Source organism: Echeneis naucrates, chromosome 19, assembly GCF_900963305.1.
Source record: "Echeneis naucrates chromosome 19, fEcheNa1.1, whole genome shotgun sequence".
NCBI classification, from domain to species: Eukaryota; Metazoa; Chordata; class Actinopteri; order Carangiformes; family Echeneidae; genus Echeneis; species Echeneis naucrates.
The window spans coordinates 4,368,122-4,385,762 of record NC_042529.1 but is presented as its reverse complement, the minus strand read 5'-3'; the positions used below and the strand labels follow the sequence as shown (position 1 = coordinate 4,385,762).

At 43.0% G+C, this 17,641-nt stretch overlaps 1 protein-coding gene across 18 annotated transcripts in view; it reads left to right on the top strand.

Moving 5' to 3' along the window:
- The first annotated feature begins 2,007 nt into the window (after positions 1–2,007).
- Positions 2,008–17,641, top strand: part of LOC115059565 (calcium/calmodulin-dependent protein kinase type II subunit gamma-like) — a 31,860-nt gene continuing 16,226 nt past the window's right edge. For all 18 annotated transcript variants that reach the window (XM_029527108.1, XM_029527099.1, XM_029527105.1 and 15 more), the window contains exons 1-7: positions 2,008–2,265; positions 4,659–4,753; positions 10,761–10,820; positions 14,000–14,054; positions 14,212–14,277; positions 15,860–15,932; positions 17,163–17,265. In XM_029527108.1, coding sequence (XP_029382968.1) covers positions 2,201–2,265; positions 4,659–4,753; positions 10,761–10,820; positions 14,000–14,054; positions 14,212–14,277; positions 15,860–15,932; positions 17,163–17,265 — 517 coding nt within the window. In that variant the 5' untranslated portion in view covers positions 2,008–2,200. The remainder of the gene's footprint in view (positions 2,266–4,658; positions 4,754–10,760; positions 10,821–13,999; positions 14,055–14,211; positions 14,278–15,859; positions 15,933–17,162; positions 17,266–17,641) is intronic.

Below are 17,641 nucleotides of genomic sequence, written 5' to 3'. Positions count from 1 at the left end.
GTTTATTCCTGCAAACTTCAACTGACCTCACACAGAAAGACACGTGACATAAAGCTGCAGAAAGGTGAATTTAATTTAATTCACTGTTAATAATACTATAACACCAGGTAAGTTCCCCTTCCTGTCTCCAGCCACTGAATTCATTCGGGAAATTTGTGAGGTGAAACATATACGCCAAGCACACCACTTCAGTCCATTCAATCACTACCCACTCTTTGAACACTGTCCATATTTAGCCATCGGCTTTCTCAATTAGCATTTTCTCTGTACTTGGCTCCATCCACATTGTACAGTGTGAGAACATTCCGGTCAGCTGTCAAGAGTCAAGTCAACTTCAAGTACACATAAAAGACTGAGCTCCAGTGTCACCGTGAAGTCATAACAAGCCAGATCAGAGAGTCGTAAATGTAACACACATTGGGAAAATGAATAGTGTATAATCGCCGTGAGGTTGCTTAAGATGAATAGGGCAATAAATCTGAATGTAATAATACTACTTATGATTGAAGAGACTTATGATAATACTACAGTAAGGAAAATGATTCACAGCTTTTCTTTCTGTGCCGATTTCAGCTGAAGCCATCCTATTTTCTCTTCTCTCGGCCTCCCATGCTCTCACTCCTCTTCCCTCCTCTGTTTCTGTCTCTCATCAAGTGGGCAAGGCATAGTGTGTGGTTGGTGTGAGATAACAAAGGCTGAGGAGTTCATCATTATATAACTTCTGTGGAGGCTGAGGAGGTGGAGGAAGAGGAGGACAGGCAGCAGGGTTAGCACGTAGGAAAAGGAGGGCAGGAGAAGGCCAGTAGCCTACGTTGCGGCGCTTGTTCGTCTTCCACATAACACGTGAACATACACGCACACACATCTGGCCTCCTTTTCCTGCTCTCCATCATAGATTCAGCCGGCTCCACTTGCAGATATGGCCTCACGATATTTGAACTTTTCAGTGTTTCAGCTTGTGTTCCCACGCTGCCGACAACCACGCAGGAAGATTTTCAAGTGAAATCTCAATTTTGCTCTCTTTTCTGTTTGACTGTGTCTGTGTGCTGATGTCCCACCTCTGGAGCAGAGCAGCAAGGAAGCAGCCAGGCACACACACAGGCCTCTAACTAACTCTCAAGCTTTATGTCTCCATCCAACCCCACCTGCCTGTCCTCCGATGACCTCCCACTCATGCCACATTAAACATTTAGTGAGGCACTCTGGATCTGTGTGACACCATCTTTTAGCGCCGCCAAGCTAGCAGCCCTCACACTGTGGAAAAACATAAGTGCATGCGCATCGGTGGAAACCTGATACAGGAGTCACACTATTCCCTCTACCCGTCCCTGTCCCTCTTATGCACATGCATGCACATGCACTTGAATGCAAAGGGAAAAAAAAAAATCTGTGGTTCAGAAAGGAAAGCGATGTTGAGAACAAGACATGCATTAATCACTACTGATCTGTGAGAAGTGTCTGAATGTGCATGTGAATGAACTTATGCAGTTTGTGTGCAGTTTGTGTGTGTGTGTGTGCCACAGTTTGTCTCACTGCTGCAGTGAGGTGTGACCCAGGGTTGGGTGTATCCCAACCAGTGCAGCAAATAAATAAATAAATAAATAAATAAATAAATAAATAAATAAATAAATAAAATAAAAAAAAAAAATGCTGCTGTGGTGTTTTCCTCTAATTTCTTTTTTTTTTAATTATTATTATTCTAATTTTGGAAGACGTGAGAAGAGACAGTGACTAAGTCAAAGCATCGTTGCAGGAGTGCAACAAACGTGTGACCTTGTGATGACTGACTGTCTTCTTAAGAAGAAGTTTTTTTGTGGAGAGCGCAACGCAAACAGCAGCTTTCTCCCACCGCTCAGTGACGTCACTGAACGTCAGGCCTCGGTCTCGTGCTGTAGGAGCCGGCTCTCGCGATGCTTCCTCCCCTTTACAACACACACACACACACACACACACACACACACACCATCATCATCATCCTCCTCCTCCTCCTCTCCCCCAGCCCCTCCCTTTCCGTCTCTGCTCGCCTCTCTCCTCTTCAGCCTTGCCTGCCTGTCAGAAAAGGTGCTCCAGTGTTGGAGGCTAGGCTACCCTCCTCCTCCACCACCACCGCCACCACCACCTCCTCCTCCCGGACTCCGTACGAGAGCCACAGCCGCCGTCGTACCCCAGGGCTCGGGCTCCCCTCTCCGCGGCTCCGACCATGGCAACCACCGCTACTTCCACCAGGTTCACCGACGAGTACCAGCTGTACGAGGAGCTCGGGAAGTAAGCAGCGAGCCGTAACGTTTGACAGTGTGTGTGCATCGTGTTTTGTCTTGTCGTTATCTTTTGTGTGTGTTGTGTGTGTGTATGTATGTGTGTATATATATATCTATATATCTATATATATATAGATATATTAATGTTTTATTTATTTATTTATTTTTGGTCCCCCACCCCCGCAACCTCGCCTTACATTATCTCTGTGCTTTTAGCCAGCTAGCAAGGCGACAGCTAGCTAACACCCCCCTCCCCCTCCTCCTCAGTAGCTAACGGGCAAATCTCTTGTAATCACAATTTTGTGTGAACTGCTGGTTTGTTTTGTGGTGTCGGTGCAGCGAGGCTAAACAGATAACCGCTGCTATCGGCTAACTAGCTCCTCACACCTCACCTCACATCCACCCCTCCTCCTCCTCCTCCTCCTCCACCTCCACCTCCAGCAGCAGCAGCACTAACGGACTACGGTTCAGTCATTAGCCTCCGAGCTACCACGCTGATGTTGATAAAACTAGCCGAGTTAGCCCGCTAGCGTTGCGTCTTTTTTAGTGGCTAATAGTGATGAATATCCCATGCATTGTGGGGGGGGGGGGGGGGTTGAGTAAGCGAGAGGTTGGTGCAATAACAGCCGGTGCCCCCACCACCACCACCACCCCCTTCCGTGTTTCCTAGCCGGTTATTTTCTGGCTCTGTCAGCGGGGCCCCGGGAGACGCCGGAGCCGCAGACCTGTGACATTTCACCGGCCCACGGGTCTGACAGCAGCGGCGGCTCCGTAGTCTGCTAACTAGGCCGACCACTTTTTCCTCCTTCTTCTTCTTCTCCTCCTATTCCCTTCCTTCAGCAGCTGCAGATGATTTGTGTGTCCGTGTTGAGTAACGTTACGTACCCCTGGATGTCTTTAATGAGGAAGTTATTCTGTCCGTGCTGCGCCGCTTTACGTTTGCACCGCAATGCCCCGCACGGCGGCCCCCCCCCCCCTCCCTCCCCTGCGCAAATCAGCCTGCCCCGATCATCATCATGTTATAGATAATTATCATGATAATAAGAAAACAGAAATCCTCGGAGCTGTTGCTCATAAAACTTGAGGCACTGGCGCTTTTTTTTTCTTTTTTTTTCCGTGGGCAATTTGGCGTTTACTGTGCAAAAGGCACTGACGTGTTTTCTCGGTATTTTGATGACGACAAGAAAACCGGGCCACTACCTCGTCTGTTTCATCATCATAATCATCAGCAGCAGCATCTGTTGGTCTTGGCCGGTTACCCCCCCAACAAGTCCATCCCTCCCCGGTTATATCCAGACTACATCGGCTTTTTGCTTTATTTTCACAGCTATGTGCCTAATAATTGACAGCAGTCCTGCCACTGATTGCACAGTCAGTGCACATCTACACATGGTCTATCAGGGCTCTACTGCCCCCCCCCCCCTCCCCTCCCATCCACTAGTCCTCTCCAGACTGACCACTTACCCCAGCTTATGTTTCAGCAAAAGGTTTGTTAATGCATTATGCACAGTCAGAGGTTATTAACGTCAAAGCCCTGAGTTGTACTGTCACCTGTCACTTCTCATTTACTGGTGAATAATTGAAACTAAGAGCAGAGTGGTAGGAGGCAGAGTGCAGCAGAAAGTAGCAGCTCTTCTATATATCATCAAGAGTAGTAAGAAGCAGTCCTCCTCTTTTGGGAAAACTGCAGGGCTGGATTCTGCAGATTGCGCATGCTGTGATATAGGCACTGTGAAAATCATGCATAATTGCTTTTTCTGTGATGCACAAAATTGAATGCTCACCATAAAAGCAAGCAGGTGAAAGGTATGGAGTGTTCAACTAGGTCAATATGAAACTCCTTAAGTGGGAGTTGGTTTTATTATATGTTATTCACTTCCTTTTCTGCTCGAGTAGATTTATTACTGAACTTTGTTACCTTGTGATTGCATTAAGTTGCCTATTGTTGTGTATGATGCAACCCATTCTTTGTGATTGTGATTGCTGGAAATTGAATTTTCTTTGGTCACGCCTTGGAATTTTCAATACAATTGTATTGTGTGCCTATTAGAGATTAGCAAAAGTACATGGCCAGTCACTTTTATAATCCAAGACCGGAGCTGATACCATTCACGTTGGAGAAGCTTGATATATTGATGCTGGTTTTGTTTGAACAGGGCTCATGTTTTCTGTTTGTATACACTGATGTTGTGATAGTGATGATTGTAAACTCTTTGTGTCTTTGTGTGTGAGTGAAAAACCGATAGGGTTGTTAGCATACACAAACAAACCACTGCCACATACATGGATGCAGTTTCAAATGTCACACTGTGTGTCTGTCTGTGTGAGAAAGAAGGAGAGATAGAGAGGAAGCATCTGAAATGGAATTGATTTTTGGTTGTTTATGTTCTTTCTTCTTAGGGGAGCTTTTTCAGTGGTGCGTAGGTGTGTAAAGAAGTCATCAGGACAGGAATATGCTGCAAAAATCATCAACACTAAGAAGCTGTCTGCAAGAGGTATGATAACACACCATGCGCACTCACACAGATTTTGATATATTCATGCTTGTTTTGTTTGATGCATTTTCGAATAGAGTACTATGTATGTAATTTTTATATTTCAATAATGCTCTTTATTAGTATCCAAGACAGTTTCTGAAATTTCCACTGAGAAGGAAGTCATAGCTGAAATAACTAGTCGAGGTTAGTCCAGTGAAATAAATGTCTGACAAATCCTAAATCCTGTAAATTCGATATTGCTCTAAAGCCTTTCCAATCACTGATTTGCCGCTTTGCTGGCTATGACCTTAGAGATATTGAGGGTACAAATATCTTGATATTGTGTTAGAAAATCCTTACTGGCCCATGTGTATCATATATATTGTATTATTAGAAATTATACAATTAAACAGAGAAATTCCCATAATTCCAGGAGCAGACACATTCTTTGATCCAATCATTCGTCCCTCGGGAGTTTTACTCAGCAGTTTCTTGATGGTTTAATGATCCTCTCTATAAACGTTGCCTTGAACACCTCTCAGTTGCTACTCTGTGGTATCATCAGACACCCGCTGTACAATAACTTGATCCAGATCTTGGAGAAGCTCTTGTTGGCCAAGGTCAAAGGACGCAGAAGGCTTAACTTTTATTTTTTCTGAAATCGTTTAAGTGGTGCCAAAGTTGTGCATCACTGCATAGGTCGACACCCACGTGCACATGCCTGGCCTGTGACGTGCCACATTGTAACGATGACATGAGCTCACTTCCATGTGTGAGAATTTCCCCTGACTTCAGACTGAGATGCCAATTTGCTTTCCCCGTGTTGTATCTGACAATTAAGGCCCAAAGTCCTTCCTGACTTTCACCTGCACCTGGGTTTGTTCTTTTTACCTGCACACTCACAATCTGTCTTCCTCAGCCAGCCTCCCCTCTCACCCATCTTCCTCATTGCCTTTCTCTAGTCTTTCAGGAAAAGGGGGATTGGTTTGTATTGAGGCTAATCCACTTATTCTAAATGTATCTCATCAACCACTAAGACCCCATGGATTCCATAGGCGCCTCCCTATTTGCCCTGTTGTTGTCTGTGTCTGATGGCATTTGTCTGTGTGAAAGAGAGACAGAGGGAGCAGAGAGCAATGCTAATAGGCCATGGCTGTGTTGTTAAGCATCTGTGAGTGTGTTGTAATGCTGTTATTGTTCTATCCCATCAAGTGTCCACACAGGGCAGCTTCTGGTATTAATGTCCCACCAAGGAAAAGTAAGGGCTCAGCAGAAAACTGCTGGCTCTTCGCTGAGGCAGGGAGTACAATGTAGGTCTGTGTATATGTGTGTGTTTGCCAGGGAAGAAGAAAGCCAGCCAGAAGAGGAGGAGGAGATTTTGAACAGTATAGTCTTGCAAGGAGATCAGTGACACTTCACACCAGGGAAGCAAGGTGAAATTAGACGGCGTACGAGACACTATAGAGTGAGCGAAGGCGGCAACAAGAGGATTTTGTACTAAGAGAAGAATCGCAGTAGGCTGCCTGGCTGACGCAACCAGCACCTACACACGCACAAAACACAACATCCACACACAGAGGCAGCCAGTGCGTGAGCAGGCAGCTTGCCCGGTAGGATTTGGGTGGGTTTTTTTTTAGCCCAATGGGGCGAGCGTGACCTCACGCGTGGCCTGGTGGGTAAGTCTCTCAAAGCTCTGGTAAACACTGCAGTAATCTGAGGAGGGGGGAGGAGGAAGAGGGAGGGACACAGGCAGGAAGGGAGAGGAAGGAAGGAAACAAAAGAAGAAAAGGAAGCAAGGAAGGAAGCGAGGAAGTGAGGGAGGGAGCGAGGTCAGGGTTGGAAGTAGGCAGTTGGCTGTGGAATAGTCCAGCATTCAGGCAGTTTGAGGTAGATGTGAGTGGGCAGCAGTGTGCATGTTACACACCCACACACAGAAACGCATAAACCTGATTCTCACTCAGTGAATCTGGGGTCTGTAACAGCGTCTCACTCGTGATGTTTTTCGTTATATTGTAATATATTAGAAAACTAAAATTATTAGTTTTATCCAACAGTATGACACCATCCTTGCAGATTACTACTTTGGGGTTGATGTGACTTTTGTTGTGTTTTATTTCGCTGTTGATGAGTAAAGTGATTGTGGAAAGTAGATGGCTGCTGCATTGCCTGACATTGTCTGTGTGCACGCGTCTGCATGTGAGAGAGGAAGAGAGACAGCAAAACAGGCTATCCGCTTTAGTGCTTTGCCCTAATACCTTTCCTCCACAACATTGTTTTAGTGTCCTAAATTTATTGTTCTTGCTAGGTAATGGTCCTGATGAAAATAATTTAATAATAAATTTTGTTTTTTATTATTTATTGATCTGCATTTTCCTAAAATGCTGTTGCTGTTTTTCCTAGCCTTTCTCCTGCAGAACAAGTCTGTTTCATACAGAAAATACAGACATAGCTGACTAATAAAAGCTTTGTTGTCCGTATCAGCAACAGGGACGTCATCTTCACAAGTAATTAGCTATATACACAAAAAGTAGTGACAGAAAATGGCTGCTGAGATGGTGACAAGTGAGGATGATAGTAAAACGATTGCAGAAGTTCTTGTGAGAACATGATCAGTTATTTTTACCTGAATTACCACAGCAAGTGAACTGCTCTGCATACAGACACCACAACTTCTTTGACTAAAATTGGTCAACCTGAATATTGAAGTGAAAAAGGTGCAGGAGACAGGAGTGCTTCTCTTGTCATTGGTCAAAAAGTGACAGTATGGTTCTCTCTGAAATGGTTGTGTGTAGTCGTTACCATGGTGGCTCCATTGGTTGTTAATTTTTGGATTTCAAATTTTCTGAAGCAGCAGTGTTGGGGTCGAACTGATGTTTGAATATATGCTATTGTTGCTGTTATCAAACCCCAAAAGTCCTGGAGAGCCACAGGTTAAACATCACAGCCTGACAAAACATGACCAGTCCACATGTCTGTCACTGTGTCACGGTTAGCTGACACATGTCTCCACTCACAGCAGGGTGGAGAGTAGAAGCCTCTGCAATAAGTTTTTCACAGCAAAAGATGTCAGTGAATGTGGCACCTGAGCACATGGGAGCTTTTGATTTTTTTTTTTTTTTTTTTTTTTTTAATTCAAGTTCTACTTCCCTCTAGCAATCCAGTAGCATGCTTCATCCTTTCAAATAGATAATTGAAAGATATTCATGAATAAAAGACTACATTGAGTTACTGCAGCTCGTGGAGGAAAGACTGCCTCAGACATCACTTTATGAGTTCTATTCAACATATCTTTTCTGCTAAATACCTGGGCAGGGCTGTTTTTCCAATTAGCCAGTTATCCTATATCCTATATTTCATATCACTCATCATTGGCTGAAGTCATTACTAAATACTCACGTCTGAAATATGTCTGTACCTCATCTCTTTTGTTACGACATCTAAATTATGAATGACCATTTAGTGAGCATTTCCTGTTTGTAAATAATAAATACAGCATGTCAATATATCCATACCCACACTGTGCCATCAAGAAAAGTATCTACCAACTGATAACAGCAGTAGCCACATTAAAGTGTTGAATGGCTTTGATTTAAGCAAAATGCATAAGAACTTTTTCTCAGTATTTCAGTTGATATTAATGAGAAAGACTAAATATATTTGTACTTAATGGTTTTGCTATTGTGGCAAATTCATGTAATATCCTCTGAAGACACCTGTTGTTGCCCCAAAAAATTAGCACAGTATCAGTACTGAGCTGCTCTATCAAAATAAAGTGGCATTTGGTTTTTCCAGGATTTCCCAAGCCTAACGGTTTGGATGTAAACTTGTCAGACACAGATTGAACTGAATCCCCAAGACTTCAGTCAGATTGTCAGCTTTGTATGTGTGGTTGGGAGCGGGATGAGTGTGTGTGTGTGTGTGTGTGTGTGTGTGTGTGTGTGTGTGTGTGTGTGTGTGTGTGTGTGTGTGTGTGTGTGTGTGTGTGTGTGTGTGTGTGTGTGTGTGTGTGTGTGTGTGTGTGTGTGTGTGTGTGTGTGTGTGTGTGTGTGTGTGTGTGTGTGTGTGTGTGTGTGTGTGTGTGTGTGTGTGTGTGTGTGTGTGTGTGTGTGTGTGTGTGTGTATGTTGAGTCCTCTCTGTCCTCCTCAGCTGATGTAAGATGGCTGTGAGCCCACCCAATGGCAAAGCAGATGGCCAATTAGAGAGTAGCAGGAAGTGCCAGTAATTACCCTCCAGTCCTCTTTTTCCTGTCTTCTTCTACCATACACTCACCGCACCAACAAATAAGGAGATTGAATGAATTAGTGAGTGCTGCAGTGACACTGCACCAGGGTAGTCAGCTATGCACACACACACACACACACACACACACACACACACACACACACACACACAGAGCTGTGATCCTCTTCTAGCAAATGGACCTTCCGTGTAATCCTCCCGCCTTCACTCTGTCTGTCCCTCTGTCCTGCGTCACTGTGTAATTAGGAGGTTCGGGTCTCTCCCTTATTTACTTGCTTTCTCTCTGATGAGGGAAGTCTATACCTGTAGGTAGTTGTCAGGAAAGATAGCGGAGGGTAAATGCAGAAAGTGTAGCTGCATTTGAGGACAGATTGCATATCTTCAAAAACACCTGACAGTGGCTTCAAAACCTGTCCGAGTTAGCCACAAGTTAGAGAAAATCCGGTGAAGGACAGGCAGACAAAACAATCAAGAGAAGATGCATGGGGATGATACAGAGAGTGACACGGCTTTTTAAAACTATGTCCTCTTACGTTATGCCTGGATATATTACATTGATTGGGTAAGGTGGTAGTCGATTGTTCAGCAGCAGCATGTGAATTTTATCTGAGGCTGTTGCTCCACAGGGGAAATGAATGCAAATTTAAATGAAGCTGCCTCATTGTGTGTGTGTGGAGCTGTGGGGTTCAGTTGGCTTCACCACAGTGATAACACACTCACTGAGTCACACTGACTCTTCACTACTTACCCCAGCTGACCTGTGACCTCAGATGGATGGCTACACTGTGGTTGTGGCCATACCCTTCCAAAGAAATGAGAGGGAACAGACTCATAGTGTCATGTGGTTTACACATGGACGTCTTACACAAATACTCTGTGTATTTAGCAAAACTTTTAAACAAGGATGTTGCTTTGGACATGAGGGGTGTGTGATCTGCTAACTTCTCCTCCCAGCCAGAAGTGCAAACACTGCAACGTTCTCTAGGGGGGATTCACACTAACCTCTTTACACACACATGTGCAAAGCTTGTGCAGTGATTGCTACATTCAGTCTCATTAATTTGCGCGCACACACACACACACACACACACACAGTTTAATAACCACACATGAGCTCGCTGTGTGTGACTGTTGCCTTTCAGAAGCAAATGCAACTGCTCAGCTCAAACAACTGGGTTACTTTTAAGGTTAACTAAATATCCTGAAGGATTTGCATGTTTGTATTCAAGTAGACAAAAACAAACATTTCCTTAAATATTTGCATTCCGACACTTCAAGCACCGCATTTATTTGAATACACTATTTTGCTTTGTCAGGGGCTGACATTCAAGTACTTTTTTTTTAGTTTTCACTCTGAGTGAGTCGAATCAAGATATACAAGTTAGAGGTAGATGCACATTTTTATCTGAGTTCCTAAGGCACTGCAATAGTTGCAGTTATATGGTCCATTAGTTTGAAGAGGTTTTATTTGTGATGGAGAGATCTGGCGGACTGTCATCACAAGACGTTTTGTTGAAAATGCATTTAACATGTTTGTTGGTCTCATAAAAACTCATACAGTGAAGTCAAGTCTTCACTGAGTTGGTAGATTAGTCACATACGGTGGGCCTAGTGGGTGTGAGCCATAAATTACTTATATATTACCATATATTACTTAACCTTATCAAATCTACTGACATGCTGTTTAAGTGAGCTTATGAAAACCGTCATTTCTCTTGGTAATGATGTACAGATACTTTTTGCACTGTGGCTGTGATGTCTGAACTGTGATTTTTCTCTCATCAGACCATCAGAAGCTTGAGAGAGAAGCTCGAATCTGTCGTCTGCTGAAGCACCCCAACATTGGTGAGTCTCTGACCACGAAATCATATGCTTTATGTTATTGTCCATCATCCCTCACGCTGATGGGATACAATTACTCTTTAAAATGCACCAGTACATTTGCTGTCACACTGCAGGCTACTGCTAATATTGGGAATCTAGCATGGAGATTCCATGACATTTTATGATATTTAATGTGTTCATTACAAAACTAAATTCTTGACTTGGAAAGCAAGAAAACAAATCTTATATTCAAAAGGGGAAAGGGTAGTTGTGCAGTTATATTTTTGATTGTAATTTTTCTTCCTGTTAATTCATATGTAAACAGCAAAATCTGTTTCCAGCAGCATGAGAACGCCACATGCCGTCTGACTAATTTATTTGCAAACAAATCAGGTTTTTGATATTATCTTGGCAGATTAGAGCTGTGCAGGTGCTTCTGTACTTTTCATGCAACAAAGAGCTTAAATAGGAGAAATAAGCTGCATTAGGGTCTGATGAATAGCTGTTGCAAAAAAAGAGTATGATATTGAGAATATAAATCCAAAAAATAAATTTGAGTAATCAACTGAAAGTTTGAAGGTAAACAGTCAATGAAGAAAATACAGGCTCTCGCATGGATGTCAAGAAGTGTTCAGTTATCTTCATAGTTTAAAACTGGGATTTGAAAAACCTGAGACCTGAAACCTGCAACTCACTTATGTCTGTCTCACGAAACTAACTGTGTTTTCCTATGCATGCATAAAAGACAACAGTTGTCACGTTGATGAATGTAAAACAATTTAAGTCACCTCATATTACTCTGAGTGTAAAAGCTATTTGCATTCAGTAATGTTGTAACAGAAAGGAAATTAATAATTAACAAGGTTTCTTGTAATGAATATAAAACCATACAATCAGATATCATGTTTATTATGCTGTTGGTGTGGTCAACTAACAGCATAATGAAGTGGACACGTGGCTGTTCAAATAAAATAAATAACTAAAGTCTCTGTCAGAACTGATGGTCTGATGTTAACCTGTTAACTGTGCAGCATAGGTTACCATGGTGATCTGCCTCAGTTAAGAGTGCCAGAATAAAATGCCAGACTCCAAAGAAATTGTGTTAAATCTCTTGTGCAACAAAGTGATGGCTGGCATCACTTTGTTGTCACCAGTTTTTTTTTTTTATTATTATTATTATTACTACCTTAAATAGCTATCAAGATGCTGATGTCTCAGGACGACTATTTGTGCCTAAATTTTGTGAGTTTTGTTCAGATCAGTTGCACAGTAATCATGAAACAAAGATATGTAGATGGCATCATTCTAATGGGTTTAAGAATGAGCGGGCACAGTGGGTTAGTTTGAGGCAGAACTTATCTTAGACATGTTTCCTCCCTTCCTGGTTGACCTTTTGTGATATCTCAGCATACAGAAGTGTACAAACTGTACTAATTCATAATATCGTGAGGAAAAAAATAAAAAGCATTGTATGGTGCTAATGGAGATGTCCAGAGGAGGTCGATTTTAAAGGGTCGAAAAGGGGGAAATGAAAAAATCAATGACACTTTTCCTGCTGCACTCCTTATTTCCTTCCTTCATGTCCTAATTTTCTCTGTCCCCCTTGTCCAGGCACTCATTTGCCCCTCGCCTACTTTTCCTGTTCTCTTCCCCCTCTGTATAGATCTTTCTCTTCTTCTTGTCCTTCATCCATTTTTTTTAAACATGTTTTGGCATTGTACACATTCAAACATTGGACAAGAGAGGGCACAAAAAAAGAGACAGATGGAGAGATGAAAGCAGGAGGAGTAAGAGACAGATGGAGAGAGAGCAAGAAGATGGGAGGAGGAGGAGGAGGAGGAGGAAAGAGCAGTCGTTCTTGTTTCTTGCTGCAGGGCCATCCTACTTCGTCTTATTATACAACTGATATTCATTTTACATAACGATAACTGTGGCTCCCGTGACACTAAACCTAAGCTGTATCACAGGCCCAGTCTCTAACGTCGGGCTCATGCTGCCTGGATTCTGCTTTGTCATTTTGCTGCTGTTCAGTTAGTTGACATTAGAGCCAGGGTGGTTACCGCATAACAGCAGCATCATGGTGAGCTCAGTACTGTGACCACCACTTTTAATTTTTTCTTTTTTTATTCTCAACCAAGCGGTTGCTTGTATCTTCGGGTTATGTCCTTTGCTTGTATTTTTGGAAATATAACATAAAAAAGCCTGGGTCCAGATCTACACTGGTCTCATCTTAAAACGATGATTTGGATAGATAGTTGTGTTCTTTCGTTGGCTCCCTGGTAGCCTATCAGAGATTTGTTACATAGGATGAAGAATAGCATTCAAATATCAGGAGGTGGATATTCACGAATCATTAGTCATTTTTGTCAATAGGAAAATATATAAACTGAACCGATACATCTAATAGCTTTTGAGGACCAAAAACCCCAACACAGAGACTTCAGCGTAACACATCCCATACAGCCACAGGTTGTAGCCAAAGCCTTTTTTGCATGTCATCCATCCATCCTTCGTTCCCATCTCTCATAGTCATCAACGGCATGTCCTCTAAATGAATCTGAATTCACATTTGCTCTTTCATTTCATTTTTATTCACCGTATAGTTTGGAAGTCTTGCAGGAAGGACGGGTTAATTGTTGGTAATGACTATATACATGCGACAGACAGGTACTACTGTTTGAAGGACATCAAATGTCCAACATGTCACTTATGTTTGGAATACCACTCCATCTTCACTGCAGCTTTCACAAATACTCCTGCTTTGCTCCATTGTTAATGTCCCAACAGGTGTTGGGTAAGGATATTACATTTTAAACTGCGTCAATGTCATAAAAAGTTGACACACCTTATGGTGTTACACAATGAGGACAAATGCACACCAAAAAATATTAAGTCATTTGACACTAAACAGAATGCCTTCCTAGCACCTAAACTCAGTTCCAGTAATCAAAATTGTGGGCTTAAATTGAATGGTGGTGATTCCTTTCACCACTGATTGTGCCATAAATTCACAGGGGGGAGGGGAAAAAAATCGATGTGTCACAGCCATGGATAACAGTTTCTCAAGCACTGTCCCAATATTTTAGATTTTGCATTTTGTCTTAGCCACAGTGTATAAGGACAGACAAACAAAGCTGCAACTCTTTATTTTTTTTGCCCTCTCTTTATATCTGTCTCACTGCTCACCATTTCTGTTGCAGTGAGACTCCATGACAGCATTTCAGAGGAAGGCTTTCATTACCTAGTCTTTGACCTGTAAGTATATCCTGTCCACAACCACACAATGGCATTTTATTTATGAATGTGATTGCAGTTTGTTTCTGTATGCTAACCACTCATGCTTCCCTTACTGTCTTCCTTCCTTTCCTCCCCATTCTCTTTGTTCTTTCCTTCTTTCCCTCCCCCCACCCAGGGTGACAGGTGGAGAGCTTTTTGAAGACATCGTAGCCAGGGAGTACTACAGCGAGGCTGATGCCAGGTAAGCATCTCCTTTGCAGCCCGTGCTCACATTTATATGCGCACACACTCTTAATCCAATTAAATAAACAAATAACTCCTCTCAGTTTCTGAATATGAACACACAGGCACACACTGATGGATGTAATTGGTTTGCTTGTATTCTTCTCAGCAAATGCATCCCCCCTGTCAACAGGTGCATCAATATACTTGTCTGCCTTCTTTGGCCACATGCATCACTCTCCATCCTCCATATTTCCTGCTGGACAGAAATATCACAGTGTTTCTGTTTATCACGGTTTTAACTGGCAGTTCTGTTGCTTTTGCATGCTTTATGAAATTGTAAAGTGAATATCTTTGGTGATTAGTGTTGTTGAATGGAGATAACAGGCCCTTAAAAGACCTCACTTTGGCTTGTATGAAATTATATTAAGACATTTCTCACAATTTTCTGACATTTTGGTGACATTGAGACATTAACGCTTTCTGTCCTCCCTCTCTACTTCCTCCTTCTCTGAGTTCTTCTTTTTTCCTCTGGCTGTGTGGTCTGTGACTTATGAAGTCTGTTCTACAATTGGATTAGGGGTCTTTGTCTGTTCATGCTCATGGGGGGCTTAGGAAGCGTGCACACACACAAACCAGGGCCAAATGGATTAAGTCTTGGCCACAGTTTCTGAAACTGGCCCAACCTTTGACCCATTAACCTTTCTAGAGATGTGACATGAACATGAGCCCCATGCAGCGCAGTCAAGGAGCCAGATACTACAGTGTCAGGTACTGGCTTGCAGGAAAAGACACATGACAAAACCCAGCATGAGCCGACACATCACCAGGCTGGGGTGGAAACAGGCTCATCAAAAATAATGGCAATGGTATTAGTGGCAGCTGAATTGACGCCCCCATTATTTAAATTGCTACTGGGATAGAGATTTATTGACGTGCGTGGTGTAAAGCTTCCCACACAAGTTTCTTTGTATTGATTGTTTAAACTACAAACCCTGGTTAATGTCCTTTGAAAAATAATAGTGATTTATTTAGTAAATGTTTGTTGCTTCAACCTTCACTGGAACTGATTGTGATAGAGGGTATTTTGATGGTCTCAGTTTGCAAAGCCTTCACTTACATCATCCTAATGCAGTCAAAAAAAAAAAACAAATTATGAAAATATAAGACAAATGTTCAGACTTTCACATTGAAGAAGCTATGACAAGGTATGGTTCGATGTTTTTGCTTTGCAGCAAGTTTAAATGTTTAAGCTGTTAGTAAAGTAGCTGATGGTTAATTTTCTGTGAATCATGTGTTTTAAAATATCACATTCATAATTCTGTCTGTCAAAAATAGAAAAACAGCATTTGGTCAATCTAACCCCAAAATGTACAGCAGCCTGAGTTTTGTGTTATCTGGCATCTCTTCCTAATGATGACTGTAAAAATGTTGGAATGAACTCCATCAGTCTTCTAACTAGACCATAATCCACCATTAAATTATTTATTAAATCAAACATTACAGGCGAATCATGTGGACAGTATGTGATGTTTGTCGCTAACAGAGGGCACCGAGTGACATGTCTGTCTCTGCATTTGTCCCCTTTTCTCTCTCCTTAGTCATTGCATTAGTCAGATCTTGGAGAGTGTCAATCATATCCACCAGCATGATATTGTGCACAGAGACCTCAAGGTGAGTGGCTGCCCGTTACCGTGACAACCACACACTCGCGCACACCTCTGCTCGTGGCCATGGCAACACACAGATGGCTCTTGGTTGCTCTCTATTCTCTCTCTCATCCCATCCTTTCTGCGTTTCTGCCTCCACCCCTTTTTATTTTTCCCCTGCGTCTCTCACATCCACGTTTTTGTCCCCCCCCCCCCCACCCACCCACTCACCCACTCCCCCACTCCCCCATCTCCTCTCAGATCTGTCAACTTGTCCGCCCTTGACCACTACTGTGTGTCTGTACATGCGTTCACGCATTCATGTGTGTGCTTGTCGACCACAGAGATGGTGAGTCATGATCACGTGGAGGGGTTTGTGTCTCACCTGTGGCAAGGAAAAGACAAGGACTTGAACAACATGTACACACATGTGCACACAAACCCACATTTTGTGCTGATGTGGAGCGGGTCTTTTTGACAGAGGTGGTGAAAGCATAGATGAGCCTCTGGAGTTGCCAGGACAACCCATGTGACATCACACCACTAGTGGAGCATTGGGGGAGGGGCTTGTGTTGTCCAGAATTGCTGATAGGTTCAAATGTAAGGAGTAGAGGAAGCAAACAGTTTCCTTCTCTGCCCACTTAAGGCGGTGATGATAATTCCTGGTAGGAAGGACAGTATTAATATGTATTGAACTGTAGCTTTTTGAGCAGAGACCGCAATATGTGGAAAAAACTATCTCAAGGGATGTCTCAGACATGTGTGGGTGGCTTTTGTGTGTGTGTTTGCGTGCTCTGTGTCGGAGTATAACGCTATTACCTCGAGCACTGCCTGTCTGATTTGTTGGCCTTTCATCCTGAGTGGGCTTTTACTGCAGCCCTTTATGTCCTATTGCCCAAACAACGGCCATTTAAAACGCTGCCACACACGCTGCCTCTCACTAAGTACACTTTCCTTTTAGCATGCAGTCTGCAGCGCTGCTGAAATGACTCCCGAGTGGTTTCTATGGCTACGAACCCATTCCCATATAAGGTGTCGTGGAGATTCTGAACCACCCATTCTCTTCCTCCATCTCTCCATCGCGTTCTCACACCTTTACCCCACCCCCGCACGAGCTGTTTGGAATACATCAAATATAAATATTTCTGAGTAAAAACGTTCCTGAGGAGCGCCTGTCACTATCTGTCTCTCGCTGTCTTGATCTCTTGTCCCACATTCTGCTTCACCATGTGTTGTGTGTCTCCTTCACTCTCAGCCTGAGAACCTGTTGTTGGCCAGTAAGATGAAGGGAGCCGCAGTGAAGTTGGCAGACTTTGGCCTTGCTATTGAAGTGCAGGGTGACCAGCAGGCTTGGTTTGGTAAGAAAGCACAAACAGTGACACATTCATATCAAATATGTTAGAGCCAGTATGTGATCTGTTATTCTGTCTGGGTGTTTAGCACTGGATATTTTTTAAGTTCGAGTAAACAAATCACTGCTGAATTGGCTTTTTTTCATGTACAGTGCATCTGTATAGATGTACAGCCGCCAGCTCTACTGCTTGGAAGCCAAAGAATTTTTGTGTACATTACTTAAGAGGCTCACAGGCACTTTCCATTTCATGCTTAGATCATTGTGTCTTGGCTGAAAGCCGAGCTGCCAGCCTTTGGCTGACTCTCCAGTGGGGATGAGATGATTAATGGACATTTTGCTTGTGACTACACTGTCATAATTTAGTCTTGCAGGTCCAGCAG